Source organism: Pleurodeles waltl, chromosome 2_1 (genome assembly GCF_031143425.1).
Source record: "Pleurodeles waltl isolate 20211129_DDA chromosome 2_1, aPleWal1.hap1.20221129, whole genome shotgun sequence".
Lineage (NCBI taxonomy): Eukaryota > Metazoa > Chordata > Amphibia > Caudata > Salamandridae > Pleurodeles > Pleurodeles waltl.
Window position 1 is genome coordinate 110478009 of NC_090438.1, and position 27733 is coordinate 110505741.

The following is a 27733-nucleotide window of genomic DNA, read 5'->3' on the forward strand; positions in this document are numbered from 1 at the left end:
GAAGCGTGAGACTTTGCACTCTGCACCCGACGCCCCCCGGCTCGACTTGTGGAGAACAAACACCACAGGGAGTAGCCAGAGTTGACCCCCCCGAACCCCAACAGCGACGCCTGCAGAGGGAATCCCGAGGCTCCCCCTGAACGCGACTGCCTGCTTCAAAGACCCGACGCCTGGTAAAGACTCTGCACCCGCAGCCCCCAGGACCTGAAGGATCTGACCTCCAGTGCAGGAGCGACCCCCCAGGTGGCCGTCTCCCTTGCCCAGGTGGTGGCTACCCCGAGGAGCCCCCCCCCCCCCCACGTTGCCTGCATCGCTGAAGAGACCCCTTGGTCTCCCATTGAATCCTATTGTGAACCCGACGCTTGTTTTCACACTGCACCCGGCCGCCCCCGTGCCGCTGATGGTGTACTTTCTGTGCTGACTTGAGTCCCCCCCGTTACCCTACAAAACACCCCTGGTCTGCCCTCCGAAGACGCGGGTACTTACCTGCTGGCAGACTGGAACCTGGGCACCCCCTTGTCCATTGAAGCCTATGCGTTTTGGGCACCACTTTGACCTCTGCACCTGACCGGCCCTGAGCTGCTGGTGTGGTAACTTTGGGGTTGCTCTGAACGCCCAACGGTGGGCTACCTTGGACCCAAACTTGAACCCTGTAGGTGGTTTACTTACCTGCAAAAACTAACAAACACTTACCTACCCCAGGAACTGTTGAAAATTGCACCGTGTCTAGTTTTAAAATAGCTATATGTCATTTATGTGAAAACTGTATATGCTATTTTGCTAATTCAAAGTTCCTAAAGTTCCTACATGAAATACCTTTCATTTGAAGTATTACTTGTAAATCTTGAACCTGTGGTTCTTAAAATAAACTAAGAAAATATATTTTTCTGTACAAAAACCTATTGGCCTGGAATTGTCTCGGAGTGTGTGTTCCTCTTTTATTGCCTGTGTATGTACAACAAATGCTTAACACTACTCCTCTGATAAGCCTACTGCTCGACCACACTACCACAAAATAGAGCATTAGAATTATCTCTTTTTGCCACTATCTTACCTCTAAGGGGAACACCCTTGGACTCTGTGCATACTATTCCTTACTTTGAAATAGTGCATACAGAGCCAACTTCCTACACCACACATCCACTCTGCACCATCGTATGGTGCCACAGGTCTCAGTCAGCGTGTGCGCGCGCACACACACACACACACACACACACACACACACACACACACACTTGCTCCTGGCTCCCTAATGTGGTGCCCTGATATCAGCATAGTGGATACCACTGTGTTTGCAAGCACCCTGGGTCCCAATCCGCCCTTCACCCACAAACCACCTTCAGCTATCCTGCCCCTCCACGAACCACTGATTGCATCAACGTTTTCCCTGGTTACTGGGCTGCCCGCAGCTAAGTCAGGGTTCCAGGGTCATGGTGGGGGAGACAGGAAAGACAGCCGGTAAACAATTAAGGAGTAGATGTTCAGAGTCCCCACAGGAGGGTCATACAGAGGTCTGCAAAACACAGGTGGAGGGTCACTGGGGCCGCCGTTAGACATAGTGGCGCCCAGCCAGACAGTTCAATGTTACCAATTACAATACCTTCAGAATGGAGAGGCGCCGTCTGGGCTTGTTGACACCCTCAACACTTCCAGTTTGCAAACAAGTTACTAGGCCCACACCTCCTGTACCAGGAGATGCAGCATCTGGGGCACGAAGACTCAAGTCACCCCACACTGTTACGATCCCACATGAAAAGTGGTCAATGCCGTACCTCCACAGAAAGGAGACACAACATCAGGGATCCGATGATCTGAGTCACCCTGACCATACGTTCATTCAAAAGCAATTCCCAAGATGGCACCTCCTTGGACAGAGGCACCAGTCTGGAGCATGTTGATTTGAACTGGACTCTCCCAGAAAGGATCCAAATCCCCACACCCCTCTTGGATGCGCAATGTCTAGCACACAATGACTTGAGTCACACTAGACCATACGGGCATCCTCAGAACTTTGTTTCCATACTTCTCTGGAATGAGACACACTGTCTAGTACACAATGATTTGTAGTCGCACCAGACTCCCCGGCGAAACATGGTAAGTTCAGCTGTGCCATATGAGGCCAAGTGCAGCACAACTCATGTTATAACCCAACTTCTGAGGGTTGTTATGAATGAACAGGGCACCACACACAATGACCACGCAGCCGAGGCTCACACAGATGCAACACTTGACAATAGCAGGCACCACTGGGTGTGGTCTTGTTCACACCAAAAAGACGTTTCAGCATGCAGTTGTCCCCCACGATGAAGGGCTACTCACCTGAGGTGCAACAAGCTCCACACCAGGCAATTCCAGTTTCCAGACACTTCTTAGGCCATGCTAACGCCGCTGCTGCTGCCAGGTGTAGTCCAGCATACAATGAAGGCGCACCAGACGGGACTGCTCTTCAGATATTACCAGTCATTGTTCTAAGTCCCTCTCAGGAGGTCTTTGATGTTCCCTGGAGATCTTTATTTTTAGAGGGGTCATGCTCTGGCTCTGAGAGGCCAAGTTTCACAAACATCTTCACCCCACCCCCACCCATCCAAATCTATCCAAGCCCCAAATGGCAGCGATCTGTCATTCTGGATGACCATGTGTAAGGAAATGCCTCCTTGGCATGGTTACCCCCTGACTTTTTGCCTTTGCTGATGCTATGTTTTGAATTGAAAGTGTGCTGAGGCCTGCTAACCAGGCCCCAGCACCAGTGTTCTTTCCCTAACCTGTACTTTTGATTCCACAATTGGCACACCCTGGCATCCAGATAAGTCCCTTGTAACTGGTACCTCTGGTACCAAGGGCCCTCATGCCAGGGAAGGTCTCCAAGGGCTGCAGCATGTATTGTGCCACCCTAGAGACCCCTCACTCAGCACAGACACACTGCTTACAAGCCTGTGTGTGCTAGTGAGAACAAAATGAGTAAGTCGACATGGCACTCCCCTCAGGGTGCCATGCCAGCCTCTCACTGCCTATGCAGTATAGGTAAGACACCCCTCTAGCAGGCCTTGCAGCCCCAAGGCAGGGTGCACTATACCATAGGTGAGGGTACCAGTGCATGAGCACTGTACCCCTACAGTGTCTAAGCAAAACCTTAGACATTGTAAGTGCAGGGTAGCCATAAGAGTATATGGTCTGGGAGTCTGTTTTACACGAACTCCACAGCACCATAATGGCTACACTGAAAACTGGGAAGTTTGGTATCAAACTTCTCAGCACAATAAATGCACACTGATGCCAGTGTACATTTTATTGTAAAATACACCACAGAGGGCACCTTAGAGGTGCCCCCTGAAACTTAACCGACTATCTGTGTAGGCTGACTGGTCCCAGCAGCCTGCCACACTAGAGACATGTTGCTGGCCCCATGGGGAGAGTGCCTTTGTCACTCTGAGGCCAGTAACAAAGCCTGCACTGGGTGGAGATGCTAACACCTCCCCCAGGCAGGAGCTGTAACACCTGGCGGTGAGCCTCAAAGGCTCACCCCTTTGTCACAGCACAGCAGGACACTCCAGCTAGTGGAGTTGCCCGCCCCCTCCGGCCCCGGCCCCCACTTTTGGCGGCAAGGCCGGAGAAAATAATGAGAATAACAAGGAGGAGTCACTGGCCAGTCAGGACAGCCCCTAAGGTGTCCTGAGCTGAGGTGACTAACTTTTAGAAATCCTCCATCTTGCAGATGGAGGATTCCCCCAATAGGATTAGGGATGTGACCCCCTCCCCTTGGGAGGAGGCACAAAGAGGGTGTACCCACCCTCAGGGCTAGTAGCCATTGGCTACTAACCCCCCAGACCTAAACACGCCCTTAAATTTAGTATTTAAGGGCTTCCCTGAACCTAAAGATTTAGATTCCTGCAACTACAAGAAGAAGGACTGCCTAGCTGAAAAACCCCTGCAGAGGAAGACCAGAAGACAACAACTGCCTTGGCTCCAGAAACTCACCGGCCTGTCTCCTGCCTTCCAAAGAACTCTGCTCCAGCGACGCCTTCCAAAGGGACCAGCGACCTCTGAATCCTCTGAGGACTGCCCTGCTTCGACGACGACAAGAAACTCCAGAGGACAGCGGACCTGCTCCAAAAAGACTGCAACTTTATCCAAAGGAGCAGCTTTAAAGAACCCTGCAATCTCCCCACAAAAAGCGTGAGACTTGCAACACTGCACCCGGCGACCCCGACTCGGCTGGTGGAGAACCAACACCTCAGGGAGGACCCCCGGACTACTCTACGACTGTGTACCAAAACCTGTCCCCCCTGAGCCCCCACAGCGCCGCCTGCAGAGGGAATCCCGAGGCTTCCCCTGACCGCGACTCTCTGAAACCTAAGTCCCGACGCCTGGAAAAGACCCTGCACCCGCAGCCCCCAGGACCTGAAGGACCGGACTTTCACTGCAGAAGTGACCCCCAGGAGTCCCTCTCCCTTGCCCAAGTGGAGGTTTCCCCGAGGAAGCCCCCCCTTGCCTGCCTGCAGCGCTGAAGAGATCCCTTGATCTCTCATTGACTTCCATTGCGAACCCGACGCTTGTTCTAACACTGCACCCGGCCGCCCCCGCGCCGCTGAGGGTGAAATTTCTGTGTGGGCTTGTGTCCCCCCCGGTGCCCTACAAAACCCCCCTGGTCTGCCCTCCGAAGACGCGGGTACTTACCTGCTGGCAGACTGGAACCGGGGCACCCCCTTCTCTCCATTGAAGCCTATGCGTTTTGGGCACCACTTTGAACTCTGCACCTGACCGGCCCTGAGCTGCTGGTGTGGTAACTTTGGGGTTGCTCTGAACCCCCAACGGTGGGCTACCTTGGACCAAGAACTGAACCCTGTAAGTGTCTTACTTACCTGGTAAAACTAACAAAAACTTACCTCCCCCAGGAACTGTGAAAATTGCACTGTGTCCACTTTTAAAATAGCTATTTGTGAATAACTTGAAAAGTATACATGCAAATGAAATGATTCAAAGTTCCTAATGTACTTACCTGCAATACCTTTCAAACAAGATATTACATGTTAAATTTGAACCTGTGGTTCTTAAAATAAACTAAGAAAAGATTTTTCTATAACAAAACCTATTGGCTGGATTTGTCTCGGAGTGTGTGTACCTCATTTATTGTCTATGTGTATGTACAACAAATGCTTAACACTACTCCTTGGATAAGCCTACTGCTCGACCACACTACCACAAAATAGAGCATTAGTATTATCTCTTTTTACCACTATTTTACCTCTAAGGGGAACCCTTGGACTCTGTGCATGCTATTCCTTACTTTGAAATAGCACATACAGAGCCAACTTCCTACACCATGTTTTATAGCAGTCGCCTGGGGAACGCACAGATGTTCTCTACACCCCCTCCCCCCAAATGACCTGCAGAATGAAGCCTAATTTACAAGACACTAGAACAACTTCAGAACCTGGAAATGCCCACTCCACAGAAGTGGCATTTCTAAGGCACCGATAACAAAACCTCCTTTACCATCAGAAGGGTTGTGTCATTCCGAATCCAACAATACTAAACATCATGAGGCTGCTCCCCTGTAATGCACTATTGCAACTAGACTCAATAAGACTAATTCCCCCATATTACCTTATTGGTACATCAGCACTCATAGGTAGTGTGAACATGCAAAGGTTTGACACTCCCAGGACATGTGGCGCACTCTCGGTAAAGCCACCGCAACGGTGCATGTGCGCCAATACTGGCCTGCTCTAGCAGGCTCAGATCCTATATTAGGGTACCTGTGCACAAATGTGCACTCTGGCAAGTGATGCCAGCTCCCGTAAATACATAGGAAACCCACCAGGGTGTAAGTGGCACACCCAGACAAGTGATACTTCCAGGTGGATGGAAGGCTGGCACCAGCACTTTTACACTGTACTTCGAGTGGGAAAGGGCCCTGGGACAATAGGCCCTTTGAGAGAACCAGAAAAAACATCTTAGAGAAAAGCGTTGGGTAGGAAACCATTACCTCCACATGTCAAATCCAACACTTATGTTTTGAGAAGTAGCACTTTCTTGCCTCTCTAAGAGCCATTGTTTTTTCTGGGAGCTTTAAGTAGCCAAATTCTAAGTTTCCAGAAGGCAGGCCGCATGGCTCAAAGCCTCCGTTTCTGGGTGAAGTACCTTTCCATTTTCCACAGACAGCAGATCCTGTTTTGGTAGTCTTTGAATGCTCCTCTGTGCCATCGGTACTGGATCAGAAAACCCAAGTTTGTCTTGCCCAGTGGGGGTCAATAGGGTTAAAGTTATTTTGCTTTTGTTGCACTTGTTAATCACCTTGAGCATCAGTGAGATCATGGGAAAAGCATAAGCGAATGTCTGATCGGTCTATTGTAATTGTATTTATATAAAACTCTATCCCTGACGAGGCGTCAAATTGCTTTTCGGTGACTAGCACACTACTCCGGAACCAAAATGGATTAGTATAGGGAACTAGGAGTATAATATTAGTATAGAGAAATAGGAGTTATTTTGAGCAGTGGACATGTGAGTGCCAGCTAGAATGAATAGAATTATGGAGGGATAAAAAGTGAAGAATACAGAAAGTGTTAATTTGGAGATCATAGTAAACAGATGAGGTTTGGGATGAGTAAAGGAGAGGTGGATAAGGGAAGAGACTGTAGAAAGGGACTGGGGAGATCTTAGGAGTAAAATGAGGTTTAGGATAAGTCAAAGGGTTGTGTACATAATGAGAGTGCTAATGAGAATAACAAACCACTTGTGGTTAACGTAAGCTCTACTAGTAAAATAACTAGTGTATCAGTTATTCCACTCTAGGGAACATTAAAGAAGTGAGTGTTATAACTCTGTTAAAGCTTCAAAGCACAAGTGCAGTTTGAAGGAAGCTGGATCTGTATATATTATGCCAAAATCAGATAGTGTGCACAGAGTCCAGGGGTTCTCCAGAGGCTAAAGTAGATAATACTAATGCTCTTTTGAGGTAGTGTTGTCGAGCAGTTAGGCTTATCAGAGATTAGTCCAAAGCAAGTCAAGAAATGAGGCGCACACTCAATGACTAACTCCAGGCCAACCTTTTTATGTAGCAAAAATATGTTTTGTTACTTTATTACTAGAACCAACAAGTCTCTGTCGCAGGTAAGTACAGTTGTAAGTATGTATCAAGCGTATGTATCAAATGTACTTTGCACATAAAACAACTTACATGTGACACGTTTCAATTTTAAAAGTTGTCAATTTCTCATAGGAACCAATGCAGTCTTAGGGGAGTGAAAGTGTTAGTACAGTTAACAGGTATGTACTAGACGTATGATCCTAGTCTTTAGGGGTTAGGATGTCGACAGGTCTAAGTTCAAGTTGACCCCAAAAGCGCACCACCAGCAACTGAGGGCCGGCCAACTGCAGAGGTCAAAGTTGGAGGAGGGTTTTCAATGGAATCCTATGAGGAATGAGGGCACTTGGTAGAGCACAAATTGCAGTTAAGTACCCACGGTTTCAGGACACAGGCTGGGGGGGGGGGGGGGGGGGGGGAATGTAGGTCAGCACCGGGAAAGGCCACAGGTCAGTACCAAACATACACCCTCAGCAACACAGAGTCAGCAAAGTGCAGGGTGTCAACACAGCATCAAGCGGCCAATGCTTTTCAATTGGGGGGGGGGGACCTGGGGGTAACAAAGATGCGGCAGGCTGAGTCAAAGGGGGGGCAGTCCCGGAAAGCCAAAGGCTGGACAAGTAGGAGAGGTGTCTGTTGGACATTGCTAGATCGTTGGCTGGATTCCCCAAGGCCGGGGGCTGTGGGTGAAGGGGTACCTTAGTCAGATCCAGTTGGGGGGTGTCTTCTGGATTCAGGCTGCAGGCCTCGTCGTGTTGGCCAGGAGGGTCAACCTAGGGTGGACTCTAGGTCAGAATCACCTGGGGACCTAACTCTGGACTGGTGGACCACCTGGACTCGGCCCATGGTCGGTGGGTGCAGAGTGGGCTGGGCCCACAGATCCGGGGCGGTTCTGAAGGCATTTTGGAGGGTTTCTTCTGGAGAGGGTCGCTGTCATCTGGAGTTCTTGGTCCTCTGCTGGGCAGGCAGTCCTATGGGGGTTTGTAGAGGTTGCTGGTCCTGCAGAATGCATCGCCTTTTTGTGGCAGGAGTTCTTGAAGCTGCAGACAGGCCGGTCGGGCTGAGGCCAAGTCAATTGTCGCCTCGAGTCTTCACTGCTGGGGTCGGCTCCTCAGTCCTTTCTTGAGGTCATCAGAAATCTGAAGAGCAAGGTTCAGGGGTAGATTTAGGGGGGTGAGAGGGCAGTAGCCAATGGCTACTGTCCCTGAAGGTGGCTACACCCTTATTGTGCTCACTTCCTTTGGAGAGGGGAGCACATTCCTATTCCTATTGGTCCTAATCCTCCAAAGCAAAGGAGGAGGTCACTTACACTCTGGATACTTTAGAGGTGGTCCTAACTGCAGTGGTCACTCCTCCTTGTTTTTCCTAATTTTCGTGCCGAACCTGCTGCCAAGTGTCACAGGAATTTAACACCACAGTGAGTGATCGGCTGTTAGTTTCACTTCAAGCCCATAAGGCTATTTTATAGTGTAAAATTTCTGGTTTGCAGCAAGTCAGATTGTTGTAAACAAAAGCAGGCTCAAGGACATCGTGCATTATCTGAGCTGAAGAAAATGTGCCAGCACCGCAGATTCAAAAAGAAAGCATCCCAAGACAATGTGGAAAGACACACTGTATCACCAAGCTTTGGTAAAGCCAATAGGTCTCGCCTTTGGGACCTACTGACTTTGATAATGCCTTGTAGCTATGTTGTACAGCATAAGGAACTGTGCAGTTTATATAAGTTGGATCCTTAGAAGAGTATTTGTACTTTTTCTCTGAGTCACTGCTCGACAAGTGGCGGGTTCTTTAAACGCCTCTCTTCCCTGGTCTAGGGCACTAGAAAGCAAAGGTAAAAATTGGTTCCTCGTTTGTATCAGAGCTTCCAGAAGGAAGCAAGATTGAGGGTTCCCTTTCTCGAGTTGTACCCCATATTTGTCTGCAGCATTTTTGATGATCTGATTGTACGTGCTAAAGTTGCCCGGGGCGAAGGTTTCGAGGGTTAACCATCCACACTTTCTTCAAGGGAGTCTGTGTCCAGGTCCTGCCACTGCTCAACATACTCAGCCTCGGCATGCCTTAGTGATCTGTTTCTCCTCTTCCTCTAAGAGCTCTTCTTCCTCCTCTTGGGGCTCAGGAGTAGGGAGGAAGTTACATTTCCTCAACCTCTTTCTCCATTTGCTCTTTAGGCATCAAAGTCTTCTAAGGTATGCTGACCCCCTTCAGACTTTTGTTGAAGTCCCTCTTTTTCTGGATGACAGTGGCCATTTCATCCTTGAGATACCTCATCTTTAGTTCCATTTCTACCGCCTTTTCCTCTGCATCGAGACTTGGTGACTTCCTCTTTGGCATCGAAGAGTCCTTTGAAGATGTGCCGCTGTCAAGCTTCGGTGATCTGCTCGCTGCCGGTCTGCTTTTGACACTGAACCATCTTCCTCGACAGACTTTCGACGACTTCGATTTCTTGTGTCCTCCTGCTGAGTCTCCTTCGAGGGATCCAAGGGGCTTCTGTCTCGAGGCCAGTCTGCGGTCGGCAAAAGCTTTGACGCAGAGGCTCCCTTCGAAGCCCTTGAGTTGGATTTTCACGACTCTGGCATTTTCTTCAAGGCCAATGATTCTTAGCTGGTCTCCTTTTTTTGTTGCCCAACCTTCAACGAAGACAATCTTAAGTTTGCCCTCCAAAGCCTCTCCCTCTGCTTCCTCCATGATATTCTTCTCTTCCTCGCTTGAGAGATCCAGGTCCCTCAGGAATGGTGTTGTCTGTTGGCCCTCCGTGCTGTGATGTGCTTGCCTTTCTCTTTCTCACCCTCGGTTTCTTCAACGTGGTGACCAAGAAAGCGTTGGTCCTCGTTTCTGTGGTTGATAGGAAGGCAGATTACAACCAGGTGCTTGTCCTTTTGTGAGAATTGGTGGTGGCAGTTCTCTGAGAACTGTTATGGTGTCTTCTGCATCAGGCCCTTCAGGGAGAACCCTGAAGAGGAATTCTTTAAAGTCCCTTGAAAATGTTCCCCTTCGGCTCAGAATACTCTTCCAATAACTCTGTTGGTGATGATAAACAACACTAGTGAACTTTGAATTTCTTCGAAAACTTTTTCCTTGTATTGGAGATTCTTCAGCAGGCTTCTAGACCCAACGGCGGAAAAAAGAATCTGAAGATGGTGACCAAAGGTGGGAGCTTCAGGTGGAGGAGGTACATCATAAGAAGCACCAAATGGGCAGATCCATCAATGTCCAACAAAAACAACAAAAAACTAAATAAACAAAGTAAGAACTAAAGAAAACGAAAAGTTGGAGAATTCTGGGCACAACCACTAGACGGTGGAATAATGGACAGCATGCAAACTTAGAAAAGACGCACGCTGCAAGTGTGGCTTCTGGGTTCAATGCCCAACCTCCCTAGAGAGCAGTGCTCTGTCTCGGAGCAGTGTGGGGACAGAGATTGGAAGGGTGGTGGTACTCACGGTCAATGTCTTTTTCAGATGGACTTTGATGACCTGAGGTTCATTAGTCTGCAACAGTGAGCTCAGCTCAGGGCTGTAGTGTAAGCCTGCATGGCAGGTTTTCCTCCTCAACAATGCGGCCCCCAAAGAGGTTGTGGGATATCGTCCCCCTTGTTGCTGCGCCATGTAGCAGTAAGCAAAACATTCACACTGGTAGCTTAGAGTCTTTTTAGAATGGAAGGTGAGACCAGCTGTGCAGGGTGGCTCGTCAAGCTTTGGCGACAGACAAAGGTTATAAACCTAATGGAGGTCTGTCCAGAGGTACTTCAGTCTACACTCTGGACAATACTGGAGAGGGGGTCCTTGGAATTAGGATTACCAGATTCCAGAGGACTGAAAATGAAGGTTGAAGACCGCAAGGGGTGTTGAACAGAACCCAGTCGCTGGGACAGGTGATACAGACGATTGCGCAGATGACAGTTTCTTTACCCACATGTATGGAGAAGTTGTTCGAAGATGAGCAAGACGAATACCGAGAGGTGTCAATCCAGAACTCTGTTCAAACACAGCTGAACTCCACAGCAGAAAAAAAAAGAAAAAAAAAAAAAAAAACTTGTAATTTAGCCAATGCCCATGTGCATTACCAGTAATAGGTGGAGACACTTGCCGTGTGACACAAATCCTTTTTCTTCCTGAAAATAAACAAGTTGCACATGTCGGAGCCAAACACTAGATGGCCTGAGTATCCACAGCATGTGTATGGAAAAGTTACATACTTGTAGCCATAGTTCTGCATCATAGGAATTGTAACTGAAGTCATACACTTAGAATAATTCTGTGCTGCTTGCGCAGACACTGGAACACCATCAGATGTTTAGATTTCGTGAAAATGTCTTTATAGTGTTCATCACTGCAATCATTTTCTTCGTATTCATGGTGTAGACTGTCAGCGATGTATTTTTCTTGAAATGCTGTAGAAGCGTAGTAGAAGTAGTGGAAAAAGGGGCCTTTGTAAGATCTGCAACAAATTGTCATAGAAAAAGGCTGTCCTTGACATACCGCATGAGGGGAAAAACAGGCTGAAAGCTTGAAAATATGGTCTCTGTTCATTTAAAAAAAAAAAAAAAAAAAAAAAAAAAAAAAAACTAGAGACCCCCTTACCACAATACACTGCAGGGGCAGTTTGCCTAAGAGTCTTTTCTTTTTTCCAGCTCCTTCAGGCAGAATCGCATAACCTCAGGTGATTGATTCTCTCCTCCATCCCCCCAAAAAACTAAACATTTTTTTCTGTGCGCTTTGAAATCAATTTCTTATGACATTTTTGCATCTGTTTTGTCAAGGAAAACAATCTTATCTGATTTTCCTCTTTGCTGAAGAGAACTTTTAAGTCAGAATGCCAGCTCTTTTCACAAAGTGCCCATCCTGTGGTAGGAAGAAAGCATCTTCAGATGCCCAGAAACAGTGTGTGGCATGTTAATCCCCTCAGCACATCACTAAGGGGTGTGACTTTTTTTTTTTTTAAATACCAAAGGCAAAAAGAGCACACAGAGAAGGCATCAGGCTGCGTGGCTGGATGGAGGACATGAGGGCAGACCAGGAGAGGGAAAAAGAGGACAATGAAGAGATCTTCGTCACATCAGGCTTCCACAAAAGGAGATCGGATTCCAAGAGGTCTCCCTCTCGACACCATTCCCTTCAACATAGTGATCAAATATAAATGTAAACTAGTTAAAATATGTCTATTAAAACAACAGTTTCACGTAGTACAGTGCAGGTCATAGTACGCTAGCAACCTCCAAATCGTCTAGTACAGAACACAGTGGAGAGAAACATAGCAAACCTATAACAAACGGTCACATCCTTTAGGTCATACAAATACTGAAAAGCCTCATGGTGGATGATTCTTGGGTTTGAGATACAATTTCCTATCAAGTGGAACCTACAAAAAAGTGCTATGTGCTGAGTTGACTACTCAGATTTAAGGTCACAGGGGCATTTCTGAGTAAGAGTTTCCCACCATTCATTCTTTGGAAATGAAGTCATACAATGAAAGATGGCAAACATAGGTTAAAAGGTATCTATGATAAGTGATGAGTGTTAGAGTGAGGTACAGTTTCAACCAAGCTGATCATTCAGTGCGATGTATTGACAAACTGACATCTAGTAAAGATCTGACTGAGTCCTTTGCTCTTGGCGGACCTTAAAAATATGCTCCTTTAGGTCCCTTTTAGAGTAGCCAGTGCTGTCCTCAGCGTATGCTTAGAGGTCCCTCTCTGTCCCAGGCCCTTCAACAAGTGTTGTATAAAACAAAGCCAAGGGATCTTGTTAGCCTGGTCAATTCCCATACAGTCCTTGCTAATTAACCTAACAAAATGGGTCTATTTTGGACCATAGGGATAACCATAGAAAAAGCGGTTTACTTTCTAAAATATCTGTTCGGAATCTGACTCATTTCCCAATGGATAACGGAGTCCGGAGTTGAATGAGGTACAGCTAACAGTCTACTAAGGAGCTAATTTTCTTGCTTTTGTATAGTGCCATTGTCCCCCATGCCCCAAATTTCCACACTTTATGTTACTACTGAAAATGTTTTAGCATTATATAGAGTTAACATCTCTCCAATTGGTTTAGTGCCACATTTAAGAGGCAAAGCTGAACAGACCTTCATTATTTTTTATCATGTTGGATACAAAGGTTTCCCTATGGTGCTTACAATTCAAATGAGAGGATAGCTGAATCCCTAAACAGTTGAAAGTATTAGTGCTTTGTAGTTTTCTCCCCTTAATATGGAATGGGCTCTCCCCTTAGTCCACCACAGCTCATGGTATAGGTTTTTGCTATACTGTCTTTCAAATCCATCCCTTCCATATGCTCTGAGAAGGAGTTGATCAAGTCCTGCAGGCTTTTTGGTGCATCATAGGCATACAAGAGTATTGGTATTTGCCGCCTCCCAACTCTAGGTTTGTTTGCACCTACCTCCTGGAGTGTTTCATCCACTCCATTTATATTCAGGTAGAAGAGGAAGGGAGCCAGCACACACCCCTATCGGACCTCTCTCCCTATATTAAAGGATGGAGTTTACTCACCCCTTTGTTCCATATCGCACTTTAGCTGTTGAATTGCTATACATTTGACCCAAAAGCAAGATTAACTCCTTTGGTGCCCCAAATTCAGCCATGCATACCCAAAGTCTGCTGTGACTGATCAGGTCAAAAGTATAGCTTAGGTCGATAAAACATATGTAATGACCTTTCTTTGAAGAAGATGTACTTCCCCATCAAAACGTTCAGGATGAGTGACTGCTCAACAATCCCCAGACCTTTCCTAAATCCATATTTGGCATTTGTTTGGATTTCATTCCATATTGCCCATAGTTCTAATCTCCCTAACAAGACTCTCCCCAATAGTTGGGCTAAGAGTCGAGTAGAGAGATAGGCCTATAGCATTTAGGATCATTCCTTGATCCCTTCTTACGAGTATCAGTGAATAAGACCAAAATGGAGGTACATATGTAGCATCTGCAGCATTAAGGACCTTAGTCCATAGTGACACCCATAAGGCTGGTTTTGACTTGTGTCCGCTGGCCTCCATCAGGGACAAGACCCTTTCCTTATGGATCCTTGTTTAATACCTTTACCACCTCTTCTAGTGTAAAAACCATTTCAGTTGGGAGATTTGCTGCTCTGGGAGTGGCGGTTCACAGAAGGCTCTTGAACCAAAATGGTCCACCCCTCGTGAAGGGGTGATTTAAGATTCCAAATCGGGGCCTACCCCCTTAGTAAACAGTGGAGCATTAACCATTCTGCAAAACAAAAGTGTACTTGGTTTCTGCAGCCAGCAAAAGATTCTCTCCCATGCTTCCTCTTGCAGTTTTTTCTTTATAGATTTGATATCTTATTCTTATAGTTGGACCTGGCATCCTGGACCGCCATAACATGCTGATGTAATAATTTAATCAAATTGCTCTGTGCCCTTGAGCATTGGTAGTTAAAACAGTCCCTTGTGTTCCTTTGACCCTTTGGCCTAGCCATCAATAACTGAGTAATAAAATGTAATATTTGGATATGGGCATCCCTCGTCTCCACATAATTACTTTCTGGGGCTAAATATATCAAACAGATCAAGGCTCCTGACTAATAAATCTTAAGAAACCAGCCGTGTCGACATCCTCCCACTGGATTTTATGCCATTCATACCTATGGGAACGGTATAGTTGTTTTTCCCTGCATCAGAAATTAAGTAAATTGAGTTTTAATTTTATAATGACTGGATTATGATCACTTGTGCAGTTAGTTTCCACCTGTAGAGCCTGGACAATAACAATCACTATCTGAAGTGAGAAAATGATCAATATTACTACTGTATTCTCTCCCTATGAATGTAGGAGGTTGAGGGTGGCTACTGAAACTGCAATGTTCAACTAGTTTCAAATAAAATGTCACTATAAGGCACTGAGTGCTAAACCATAAGGGCTATGTTGCATTGTCACCTATGTCACTAAACCCACAAATCGATTTGGACATACTGTAATTTACAATACCCAGCCCATATTAATCCTTACTGGACTGGTCAATGAAATGATCCAAACCTATTTGAGGGTTTTGACTACATCCATCCTTGTTAGATCAACAACACGGTTATACAAATGTATGACAATTATGTCCAAATTATTTCCTTAGTAAACAAAATATGATAATGAGATGAAGTTAAGAAACATTTCTTGACCTGTGGAGCAAAATTAGTGAAAACAAGTGTAACCAAACCCCACTTTACCTTGCCCATATTAGATGAGAGAGCTGCAAAGATAAATGCCACAAACCCATCTAAGTTATTGGATTAGTTGCCAAGTTTCTTATATGCATGCAATGTGAGCAGTTTTGACATATTTTTCCCAATCCTATCAGTTTTATTGGCAAGGCCAGCAATGTTCCGTGAAGTGACAATTGTCCCACCGATATCATTAGCTGGAGAGGAGTAGGACATTTGTTATGGCACCACAATCCTCAAACGGGGGTTGACTGGAAGAAGTGATCAGGGAGTCAATCCAGCACATCCAGGGGAAAAACTATTCAAAGTGAGCAACTGGTAGGAAGAAGGTGCAGGGGCTGCAGACCATTGCCTTTGAGGTCTATTTAAAAAAAAAAAAAAAAAAAAAAAAAAGCAAAGCTTTAAGTAATATGGGTGGTCACCCAGAAAAATGGATCCTGGTCAAAACATCCTTTGTAACGGTCTTGACTTTAAAATTAACGACAATGCAGTCATTAGTGTGCAGCTTTGCAGAATGGTTCATCAAATCAACTCTGAACAAAATCAATCTGTTTGAGCAAAAGCACTGGACCCGGTATCCTATCATTTATCTCCAATGCACTGCTTTATTCAATAGATGATCATGATTTTGCCTCGCATCCTGCCGGAGGGTGGGGCAGGGTGTTTAACACCAACACAGATAATAACTTGAAGTGTGAGTTGCAGTGCTGAAAGTCTTGAGGGGTCTAAACAGCAGCTGGCGATGTTATGTAACAGACCACAGGGTTCTTGTGTTTGAGCCTCAGGGCCCTCATTTAATAATCTTTGAGAACAATGATTATGTGCACTCTGTGCCCCATCTAAAGGATTGATTGTCCTCCCAGTGGCTAAGATGGCAGACTCCCCCCGACTACCTGAATAACAAGATTTTGAGGCTTGTTCACCCATTGTAAGCTCCCCTTGAGATTGTATCTTCCTTGGTGGCGGCAGATTCAAAACAGTGCCTGCCCTACCAGCATGCCTCCCCTGCCCAAGCACAGGGTTAAATTTAAAAAGATTTTCTTCAGTTTTTGTTAGGCGTACTAATAAGGGTTCCGGGCAGCAGAGTTGATGTAAAAACACCCTTGGAAATATCTTCCACCAATAAGGTAGATTGTTCCCCACCAGTCTGCGGGCTCTTCTTGTCTATCATTTGTCATGGGCTGTGCTCACGAGGGTAGTCCGATGCGAAGACTAAAAAAGCTACAAAGATTGAAGCAGGAAAGGAGTGAATTTAAGTAACTACATTGCATTAATACACACATACCTGCACTGTTCATCCATGCCATCAGCATCACGATTGATATCATCACTCATATAAAACTTGTAACAGGCCTTCAAATAAAAACACAGAAGATAATATACATTAAAATTAAACTTGCTTAAACGCCCATTCAACAATTCCCACCCCCCAACATGACTCCGTTTCAAATGTAGACATACCCATCCATGAACACTGCCAGCAGACCGCAACTTTCCACATCTCTGGATGGAAACAGACCCACATAATTTACATATCCACCATGCACTACACTCAAGGTTGATGATCCCTCATTCCACCTCTTTTCCACAAAGATTATGCAACAACTGAAATAACCGGCTTCACTTAAGCCTAGAAAAAGAGGATTTTTAACCACAGGGAGTCGTTATATGGATTGTGTCCTACTTGATTTCTCAACACATTCTTTCAGAAATTCACAATATATTCATCAGTAGGTGTGCACTACTAACTACTTCCACTGACAAACATTCACAAATCTCCCCTTAAATAGTCTACTCTTCACGATATGACAAAGCTGAAAAGATGTACGATACAATATGCAAGTCAGTATCATTACCTTAAGGACACTCTGCTTAAAAAAAAAAAAAAAAAAAAAGAAGGACATTTCCAAAGATGCATTTCATTTTCAGTCTGTCCTCAGACAGTTTCAGCTGTCTCGACAGTTTTTTTTCTCCAAAAAATACATGCATAATAATGCACATAGACAAGCTTTTAGTCAGAGGGCATCATTCACTGGATTACCATTCAAATGTAGCTGCTCCCCAACACAGCATGTAGCAATCCGTCAGCCCGCATTACTCACAGACTCCCTTCACTTTTAGTGACTGAAAAAATACAAGGAGCATATTGTTCACATACACCTAAAAATGGTTTCTTTCTCCTGAGTGACAAAGCAGGTTTAAAATGTGCTCCTTGTTTAGGACTAACCTTTTAAGAGAGTTTTAGCCAACTTGCCAGACTACTGTGTTCCCATAACTCCTAACAGAAAATACATACATAGAGGCAGTTTTGGTGAGCAGCCTTCATCCTCCGACCTGTTTAACAATCTGACATTTTGCTTCCACCCACCACAGGATACAGCATGAAGCAATGGGTCAGCCAACTTTATGTATTGGCTCGCTTCACAAAGTGACAGCTGTATGTGCACATTGCTCATCTCTACCTTTCTCTTCAGTTGCAAAGCTGGATCAAAGTGAGCTATCTCCAAATTACTATCTGTATTTACTTTTCCACAAGTCTGAGAAATTACTTGTGGTATTAAGACTTGGTATGACTCCTGAAGGAAGAGACGCATTCTTTCGCAGGAACTATGCAGAAAGAGAATGACCTGCATAGATAAACTAGATTCACCTTGCTGTAAATACATTAAAAGCCCTCTGCACGAACACAGCGTATTTTACGGACTTAGTGTACCGTTCACTTTAAGAGTAACGGGTGAGCAATTATTCTGGAGGTGACGGTTACCTTTATGCCAGGGAATAGAAGATACAGTTACTGATCTGTAATTCCACTTGTCCATGGTGTGTATTCTCTGTAGAGAGTGCATTTCAGCACGAGTTGGATCCCAGAAATAATTTAGCAATATATGTTTTAAAAGAAAAGAGGTTTACAGTAAGTTAGGCTAACAGGACCAATAATTGCTATTTTTGTTTCTTAAAGCAACAATCACTAACTCACTCAAAGATCATTTGACTACCACCATCACTCGCTTCCCTGTTTTTAAAAAATATGACAAGTAGGGTAAGCCAGGCAGGTCAGATTTTTTTTTTTTGGGAGGGCGGGGGGGGCGAATGTGTTAACACATGGTCCTTCCTAATGCTCTCCACTGAGCTTATGGTCTTACATGGGAAGCAGGTAGGACTGTACAGCTTCAGAAATTAACTATGACAGAAGTATGATTACAAAATACCTTTTCAGTCTGCTTTGTGGGATGCAACCCAATGTCTATAATCAGTAAAACAGAATAGCATGCCAAGCAGTATTTCCTAGAGGTGGGAATCAAAAGGACAGAAAAGAACTGACCTTTAAAACCATGTAAAGTGGTTATACTCGGAAACCTGCCCTGTCAAATTAAGTCCTGGGGCAACAGTCAATACAGTAGTGTTTGGCAAAGGTATGAACCACCTTCTGAATATCCAAGATATGGACAGTTCATACATGGGAAGCAGTACCTGTCTCACCTCTCATTAATAAGCCCTTTGCTTTTCCAGAAAAGGATCAGTTTATGATGCCTGATATCCAGATAGCTAGACAGAATTATCAAATTTAGCAACCACACTGTCTATTGAAAACATCAATACATTCTTAAAGTCCTAATTTTTGAGTAACGCTCACAAGCTGAACATCACAGCTAGATTCAGACTGTATACTTTTTTATATTTTCTTTGTTTTGCCCAAGTCAACAGTCCTTAGTGGAAGCAATGCCCATGTGATGAGCAATCAAGTCAAACTATGACACAATTTGCTTTTCTGTGATATCTATAATAACCTAGATGTAAACATTTAGTCCTTAGTTCACACCTTAGGGATACGTACTCCTAGGCATGCACTATTGATGCCAATGATGTAAGACTTCCATCTTTGTCTTGGGAGTGTGACATTCTTGTTGGTCGGAATGAAATAAGGAGTTACAAAGATGAGTTACAAAGATGAGCAGTTAGTTCCTAAAAGATTTATAATGCTGCTACAGATTTCAATACAGCCCCAGAGATGAAAAAACAGCTCTTCTGAAGATCTTAAATATTTCATATTCTCCAAGTTATATATAATTCAGCACCCTCATTGCATCCAGTGGACGAAGCTCCCTCTCTGTCAAGAAAGAAGGCTTTGGAGAAAAGGTTGGAAGAGAAATTGTCTCAGGTGAAAATCTGAGACAAACGGAGGAAGAAACAGGCGAGCTTTTAAGGACATCTTAGTGATGAAAAACTATAGAGCGTTCTTCAAGCAATAAAGCTCTGAACTCACAACCCTCACTAGATGATGTAATGGTCATAGTAAAATCACTTTCCAGGATAGATGTTTGAGATCAGGGCAGTTCTGGAACAAGTTGAGCAGCATGTAGGAGAAGGTCTTGCAAAATAAAGTTTTCGTAATGCCATCTAGGAAATCCTCCATCACAAAATAAGATTCTAGTGATTGGGAATTCCTGACTGCAGTAACAGCAGCCAAACACATTTTAAAAGCAGAAAACCTAGCTAATTTAGCAAACTGAAGCGAAATGGCAGGCCAGTTTCCTGGTTGCAAATAATCAGGTCCCTATGTAGACACCAGACATTTCCTTCGCCAAGTTCTGGCTTATACAGCCTAATAGGGTCTGAAGAGACTGAGTATGCTGCACTCGTAGTATGTATTTTACCCCATAGGTGATGTTTCTTTTAATAGAAATGTGTTCTGCTGACAGACCAAACACAATCTGAACCTCTCCATGCGACCGCAGCCTCCCCTACAGCATCTCCCTATGTCCTACCCCTTTGCTTATTTTCCTCAGCCTCATTTTAAGAGGGTTATACATCCCCTACTTTCAGATGGCCTTCGTAAATTATTCTTCCAGGGCTTCCTGCACTGGCAACTAGATACATTTTTTATACTTCCCAAAGGCATATTCCATATTTGGGACTGTGAGGACCAGGACATTGAAAAGGACCATAACCACGGACATGCTTCATCATCCTCCTTATCACTCCTGCATCACCGCACCATTACCGTGAAAACAAAACCGATAAAGACATTTCAGGGGGAAAAAATTAAGCGTTAGGCCACTCAACATTTTTTAATAGCTTTAATAAACTCACAAAATCAAATGAGACTTACCTTACATATGAGCACCTTTAAAGCTGGATGTCTACACACTGAATCCTTTTGAAAATGATTTACTTGCTGCCCACAAGCTGAACAGTTAACAATTCCTTGCAAGCCTTCTTCTAAAATAAAAAAAAATAAAAAAAAGCATAAGCTGTAATAACATTCACAGCCCTGTGAGGCCTCGTCTTAGGCTGCTAGAGATAGTAGGGTTCTCCTCATTTAACACTGCAGAATTAAAGCATCACTTACTGTTGCACTCCAAATGAAAAGGACAAATAACGTATTTCACCATCTGACTTTTAAAGTAATAAGGATGAGTAAGCGTCGCTTTCTGCAACCTTCCTGTACTACTCCAGTCCTAAAGAAAGAAAACATGGGCATCTGGTCTACAAAGGCATTCCTAAGACAATTTGCAATACACACTCCATCTGCATCTTATGAATTCTCCAGCAGCCCTAGTTGTCAAACAAGATCATGGTGAAAACGTGCAGTAATTTTGAAGGGGGAAGCCAAAACACTGCATCATGTCTAATAGTCTAAAAATCCCTGCTTTTCAAAATAAACCCACTTGACGCATGGTTGCCAACCTCTCCCGGCACAAAACATGCTTTTCTACTATTCTTTCCAATGTTCTGTTCAGGAGTGCCCCTTTAAGTGTGATTTTGGATTATTTTACAGCCTTTTGTGTGGCACATGGAGACGGCTAATGCCTTTGTTCTTGCCATCCACAGGGATTTACTCTTACAGGAAAGGTGCAGAAGGCAAAACGTTACCTACCGCCAACGATCAATTTGAGGCTTATGGACATGCAGATTCACACGATGGGCAAGGTTATGCCATGTACTGTTAAGGTTTGGTAGAATACTTCTTTTTTTTAGGATGAAAAAGTGCTGAGGTGACTCTGGATACATCCCCTAAAACCCACAATGCACTAGGGCACAAGACTGCACTTCAGAGTGCACCGGGGAAGAGCTAATTTGTAGAAATGCAAACCATTAGAGAATCTGTGGACTACAAAGCTAAATTTTAAGCTAAAGATGTAATTTTGTAATTTGTATAGCGTGTTAGACCAAAAAGCTATCAAAGTGCTGAAATAAGGAAAAACCCAAGAGGAAGACTAGTGGGTTGAGTCCTCCTGGACCTTGCAGGTCCCAAGAAGTTCCACTTTTCTTCTACCGCAACTCTTGCCTTTGGCAGGGCTTGTTGGTGGCTTTTCCACGTCACTGACTGACTGCAATCATCCATCCAGTGTGGGAAGTCTACTGCATCCTCCAGGAACTCTCCATCGACTCCAGGGCTGCATTGCTGACTATTTTTGCCCTACTGCCAACCAATACCTGCAACCACAGACTGGTGGGTAGGGGCTCCTGCCGCAACCCCCCCCTCCCCCCCAACACTTCTGTGACTTCTGGACTAGGTTCCCTTCTTCCACAGGTCTTCCTCTTCAGGAATCCACAGCTGGTTTCTTGCAGTCTTGTCTGGGTGTTGCATTATCTTCTTTTTTGTCCTTTTGGGTGGTCTGGGGAAAATCCAGTAACTTACTCCTTTTTCCTGGTCGCTAGGGGGCACGGCACTGTGGTACTTACCGTTCGGGTTTCCTAGTTCCTCCAGCTCCCCTCTACACACTTACCTAGGTGGGGGTCCTGCATTCACATTCCATATTTTTTAGCATATGGTTTGGGCTCCCCCTAGGGTCACTATTGTCTATTGCACTGTTTTGTACAGCTTTTTTTGCCTATTTCGGATTACTATTGTACATATCTAGTGTGTTACTGACCCTCCTATTAGAGGGTTGCTTCTAGTAATTTTTGGTCGCCGTGTCACTGAAAAAGTAATTTTTTTTTGTAACAGTGTTTTCTTTCATGTGTGTAAGTGCTGTGTGATTGCAGTGGCACTGCATGAGCTTTGCATGTCTCCTAGATAAGCCTTGGCTGCTCATCCACAGCTATCTCTAGATAGCCTGGCTTCTAGACACTGCCTACACTACACTAATTGGGGATACCTGGCCCTGTTTAATGTGTAAGTACCTTAGGTACCCACCACACACCAGGCCAGTTTTCTACACCGAGGGTCACCTCGGACTCCTGTCCTTGGGTCGAGTCCCCTGTGCCTTTCTGGTCCTCTTCAGCCTTGAAAAACCTTCACCGACTCTTGCATTTGCCAAGGCTTGTTTGTGGTTTTCCAGCATCACTGACTAACTGCATCACGACTGCCAATGTGAGACATCACTTCTGGAACTATTCTGCTCCTGTGATGCACTGCCAACTTTCTGCATCCACAGAAGGCGGGTAGTGGCTCCTGCCAAAGCCGGACACTCCAACTGGACTTGGTCCCCTTCTTTTGGAGGTCCTCTTCTGCCAGGATCCACCTTTGGTTTCTTCCAGCCTTATCTGGGTCGCACACAGTCCTTTTCCAAAGTTTTACTGTGGGTTAAGGGAAAACCAGGTACTTACCACTCCTGGTCATTGAGGGGCCCCCTTGTACTTACCTTTTATGGCTCCTAGTTCCTCCCTCCAGCTCCCTTTCCCCAATTCCATATCCTTGGGTGGGGGACTGCTTTTCACATTCCACTTAGTATATGGTTTGGACCTCCCTTCGGGCCCTCACTATTTGCTATTGCTTTAACCAACATCCATTGCTTTCTATGATATTTACTAATTGGTAATGTGTATATAATAGTGCGTTTACTTACCACTAGTTGGGATATTGCCTTGGCCAGTTGAGTCTTCATTGTCTACATGGAAATATCTTGAGAGTCCATCTGCATTGGAGTGATTACTCCCAGATCCACTGCATAGTCCCTTCCCTGCAGGGATATGGACCACCTCAAAAGTTTGAAGTTTACATCTCGTTTGTTTTAACCATAGGAGGGGCTTGTGGTCTGTTTGAACAAGGAAGTGAGTGGCAAATAAATATGGCCTCAACTTCTGCAAAACCCAGGCCACAGCAAAGGCCCGCACATCTCTATGGCTGACCAACGCTTTTCGGGGGGGGGGGGGGGGGGGGGGGGCCTACAGGTTGGTTGGCCTTCTTCATTCAGTTGAGTTACTAATTCCTCTATACCTACCACAGAACCATCTGTCTGCACAATAAACTGCTTGGAGGAGTCAGGGCTTTTTAGTATAGGAGCAGAGCACATGGCCTGTTTAAGATCTTCAAAAGCTTTTTGGCAGCTAGCTGTCCACAAACCTTTCTTGGGCCTCCTTTTAGATGCGAGGTCATTTAAGGGGTCTACAATGGAGCCATGAACCTCCTATAGTACACAGTCATGAAAGGCTCTGACCTGGATCCGAGGGGTAGAGGCAGTCCAGGCCTGATTGGTCAGGATTTTGCCCTGTACTGGTTGAATCTGCCCACCACCTACCATGTGGCATAGGTAAACCACTTTTCCCTGCCCTATCTGGCACTATGAGGTCTTGATAGTGAGGGCTGCTCTCTGCAGAGCCTCCAATACATTCCCAAGGTGGACTAGGTGATCCTCCCAGGAGGAGCTAAATACAGCTATATCATCTAGATAAGCTGCACTGAAGCTTTCCATGTCTTGGAGAACTCTGTTCACCAACCTCAGGAATGTAGCAGGTGCATTCTTTAGTCCAAAGGGCATCAGATAAAGTGATAGTGCTCACTAGGAGTGGAGAATGCAGTTTTTGGTTGGCCATCTTCTGACAACTTGATCTGCCAGTAGCCAGCAGTCAGGTCGAAAGTGCTTATATACTTGGCAGAAGCCAGTGTACCTATGAGCTCATCTTCGCTAGGGACAGGATGAGCATCTGTTTTAGTCACAGTATTGAGACCTCTATAGTCCACAAAAAACCTCATCTCCTTTTTTCCATTTTTGGGGTGTGGTTTTGGGACAAGGACTTGAGGACTAGCCCAGGGGCTGTCAGAAGGCTCAATCAATCCCAGGTATAACATATTTTACACTTCAAATTTGATGCACTCCCTGACATGATCAGGCTGTCTGTAAATTTTAGAGATCTGTCCCAGGAGATTTCTGCAGTCTTCTTTTTGTGACTCAGGGAGCCAGTCTGCAAGCACAACCCCACTTACTGAGTCATCCACTGAAACGAGAGAGAAGAGGTCAAGAAGGATCACTCTCCTCTTCCTGTCCCGCATCATTTCCCATGAGCAAGGTTATGTCAGACCTGTCATAGTAGAGCTTCAGGTGGTTCACATGAACCACCATGCGGGAGCTTCTAGGAATGCCTAGGTCCACCAAATAGGTGGCCTCACCCTTTCTCTCCACAATAGTGGGGTCCACTCCATTTGTCTTGGAGTGTCCTGGGGGCCACAGGCTCCAGGAACCACACTTTCTGTCCTGGCTGGTAGACAGTCAGCACAGGATTCTTGTCATGCCATTGTTTTTGCAACACTTGGCTGGCCTGAAGGATTTTGGAAGCCCTCTTCATGTACTCAGCCATCGTAGATCAGAGGTCTAGTACACAGTCCACAATGTCCTGTTTTGGAGGCTTGAGAGGCTGATCCCAGCTTTCTTTTACAAGAGCAAGGGAACCCATAACAGGGTGTCCAAACAGAAGTTCAAACAGGCTGTAGCCTACTCCCTTCTGAGGAACCTCCCTATAGGTAAAGCGGAGGCAATACATCCCACCTCCTTCTGAGTTTCTCTGAGCGACCCATTATCATGCCTTTGAAAGTTTTATTAAACCTCTCAACTACTCCATTTGTTTGTGGATGGTAAGGGGTGGGGAATTTATAAGTGAAACCACACACCGTCCAAATGGCTTTAAGTTAAGCAGACATGAAGTGGCACCTCTGTCTGATACTACCTCTTTAGGAAAACCCACCCTGGAGAAAATTCCCAGGAGGGCTTTGGCCATTGCGGAAGCTGTAGTGGTCCTAAGAGGAATAGCCTCTGGATACCTGGTGGCATGGTCCACTACCACCAGTATAAATCTATTGCCAGAGGCTGTTGGAAGGTCCAGGGGGCCAACTATATCCACCCCCCCCAACACTCTCAAAGGACACCCCAATCACTGGTAGTGGAATTAAAGAGGCCTTTAGGGTGCCTCCTGTCTTGCCACTGCCTTGACAAGTGACTAGAGCGACAAAACTCCTTGGTGTCTTCAGACACGTGGGGCCAGAGAAACTGAGGCATAAGCGGTCACAAGTCTTGCTTTGCCCCAAGTGGCCTGCAAGGGGGATATCATGTACTAGAATTAACAGGAACTCCCTAAACCTCACAGGGATAACCCGTTTTCTGGTGGCATCAGGATTAGTGCCCCTTGCTTCTGAGTAAAGGAGGCTATTATCCCTGTACACCTTATTGGTGCTACTGACAACCCCTGTCTCTAGTGCTGCAACTTGCTGCCTTACATTCTCCAGTGTGGGCCAGGTTTTCTGTTCCATATTGAGTTCCTCCCTTGTGGGGCCCCCTGTACCCAAGAGCTCAGCTGTCTCTCTGGTGTAGGTTTCACCCAAGGAGTATATTCTTCTCCCTCAGGAGTTGAATCTTCACTGGAGGCTGGAGCAGGCGGTACCTTTTTACCCTGTCTGCTTTTTTGTTTAGAAGGTCCCTGGGCTATTGCTCCAGGGTTCCCTATTCCCTTTGTATCTTGGCCTGTGCTCTGGTGAGGGCAAAGATATGCCCAGGAAGGCTCAGCATTGCTGCATTGGCCTCCAAATCCACTTCAGCCCAAGCTAAATTCTCCAAGTCATTACCTAGCAGACATTCTACAGGTAGATCAGAGGCCACTACAACCTTTTTAGGGCCAGTAAACACCCCACTCGTTAAGGTCCTCAACTACCATGGGGCACAAAGTGTTACTGGGAGCATCAGTCACTTGGTACCAGTGACCAAGTAGGTGTTGCTCAGGAGACACCAGTTTTCAGCCACCATAGGGACACTGGCACCTGGTCCATGTAGGCCTCAGCCTCAACATTAATGGATGCTACTTGTACTTACCCTTGTTAAGGGGACAGGCAGCTACAGGGAGTGCAGAATTATTAGGCAAATGAGTATTTTGACCACATCATCCTCTTTATGCATGTTGTCTTACTCCAAGCTGTATAGGCTCGAAAGCCTACTACCAATTAAGCATATTAGGTGATGTGCATCTCTGTAATGAGAAGGGGTGTGGTCTAATGACATCAACACCCTATATCAGGTGTGCATAATTATTAGGCAACTTCCTTTCCTTTGGCAAAATGGGTCAAAAGAAGGACTTGACAGGCTCAGAAAAGTCAAAAATAGTGAGATATCTTGCAGAGGGATGCAGCACTCTTAAAATTGCAAAGCTTCTGAAGCGTGATCATCGAACAATCAAGCGTTTCATTCAAAATAGTCAACAGGGTCGCAAGAAGCGTGTGGAAAAACCAAGGCGCAAAATAACTGCCCATGAACTGAGAAAAGTCAAGCGTGCAGCTGCCACGATGCCACTTGCCACCAGTTTGGCCATATTTCAGAGCTGCAACATCACTGGAGTGCCCAAAAGCACAAGGTGTGCAATACTCAGAGACATGGCCAAGGTAAGAAAGGCTGAAAGACGACCACCACTGAACAAGACACACAAGCTGAAACGTCAAGACTGGGCCAAGAAATATCTCAAGACTGATTTTTCTAAGGTAATATGGACTGATGAAATGAGAGTGAGTCTTGATGGGCCAGATAGATGGGCCCGTGGCTGGATTGGTAAAGGGCAGAGAGCTCCAGTCCGACTCAGACGCCAGCAAGGTGGAGGTGGAGTACTGGTTTGGGCTGGTATCATCAAAGATGAGCTTGTGGGGCCTTTTCAGGTTGAGGATGGAGTCAAGCTCAACTCCCAGTCCTACTGCCAGTTCCTGGAAGACACCTTCTTCAAGCAGTTGTACAGGAAGAAGTCTGCATCCTTCAAGAAAAACATGATTTTCATGCAGGACAATGCTCCATCACACGTGTCCAAGTACTCCACAGCGGGGCTGGCAAGAAAGGGTATAAAAGAAGGAAATCTAATGACATGGCCTCCTTGTTCACCTGATCTGAACCCCATTGAGAACCTGTGGTCCATCATCAAATGTGAGATTTACAAGGAGGGAAAACAGTACACCTCTCTGAACAGTGTCTGGGAGGCTGTGGTTGCTGCTGCACGCAATGTTGATGGTGAACAGATCAAAACACTGACAGAATCCATGGATGGCAGGCTTTTGAGTGTCCTTCCAAAGAAAGGTGGCTATATTGGTCACTGATTTGTTTTTGTTTTGTTTTTGAATGTCAGAAATGTATATTTGTGAATGTTGAGATGTTATATTGGTTTCACTGGTAATAATAAATAATTGAAATGGGTATATATTTGTTTTTTGTTAAGTTGCCTAATAATTATGCACAGTAATAGTCACCTGCACACACAGAAATCCCCCTAACAT

General features: G+C 45.4%; 1 protein-coding gene across 1 annotated transcript in view; it reads right to left on the reverse strand.

Annotated features, from left to right (window-relative positions):
• ATRX (ATRX chromatin remodeler) overlaps positions 1 to 27733 on the reverse strand; it is a 1138900-nt gene that overhangs the window by 985809 nt on the left and 125358 nt on the right. Inside the window, exons 7-8 of the mRNA XM_069211061.1 lie at positions 20384 to 20493; positions 16559 to 16626 (exon numbers count right to left, since the gene is read on the reverse strand). Coding sequence (XP_069067162.1) covers positions 16559 to 16626; positions 20384 to 20493 — 178 coding nt within the window. The remainder of the gene's footprint in view (positions 1 to 16558; positions 16627 to 20383; positions 20494 to 27733) is intronic.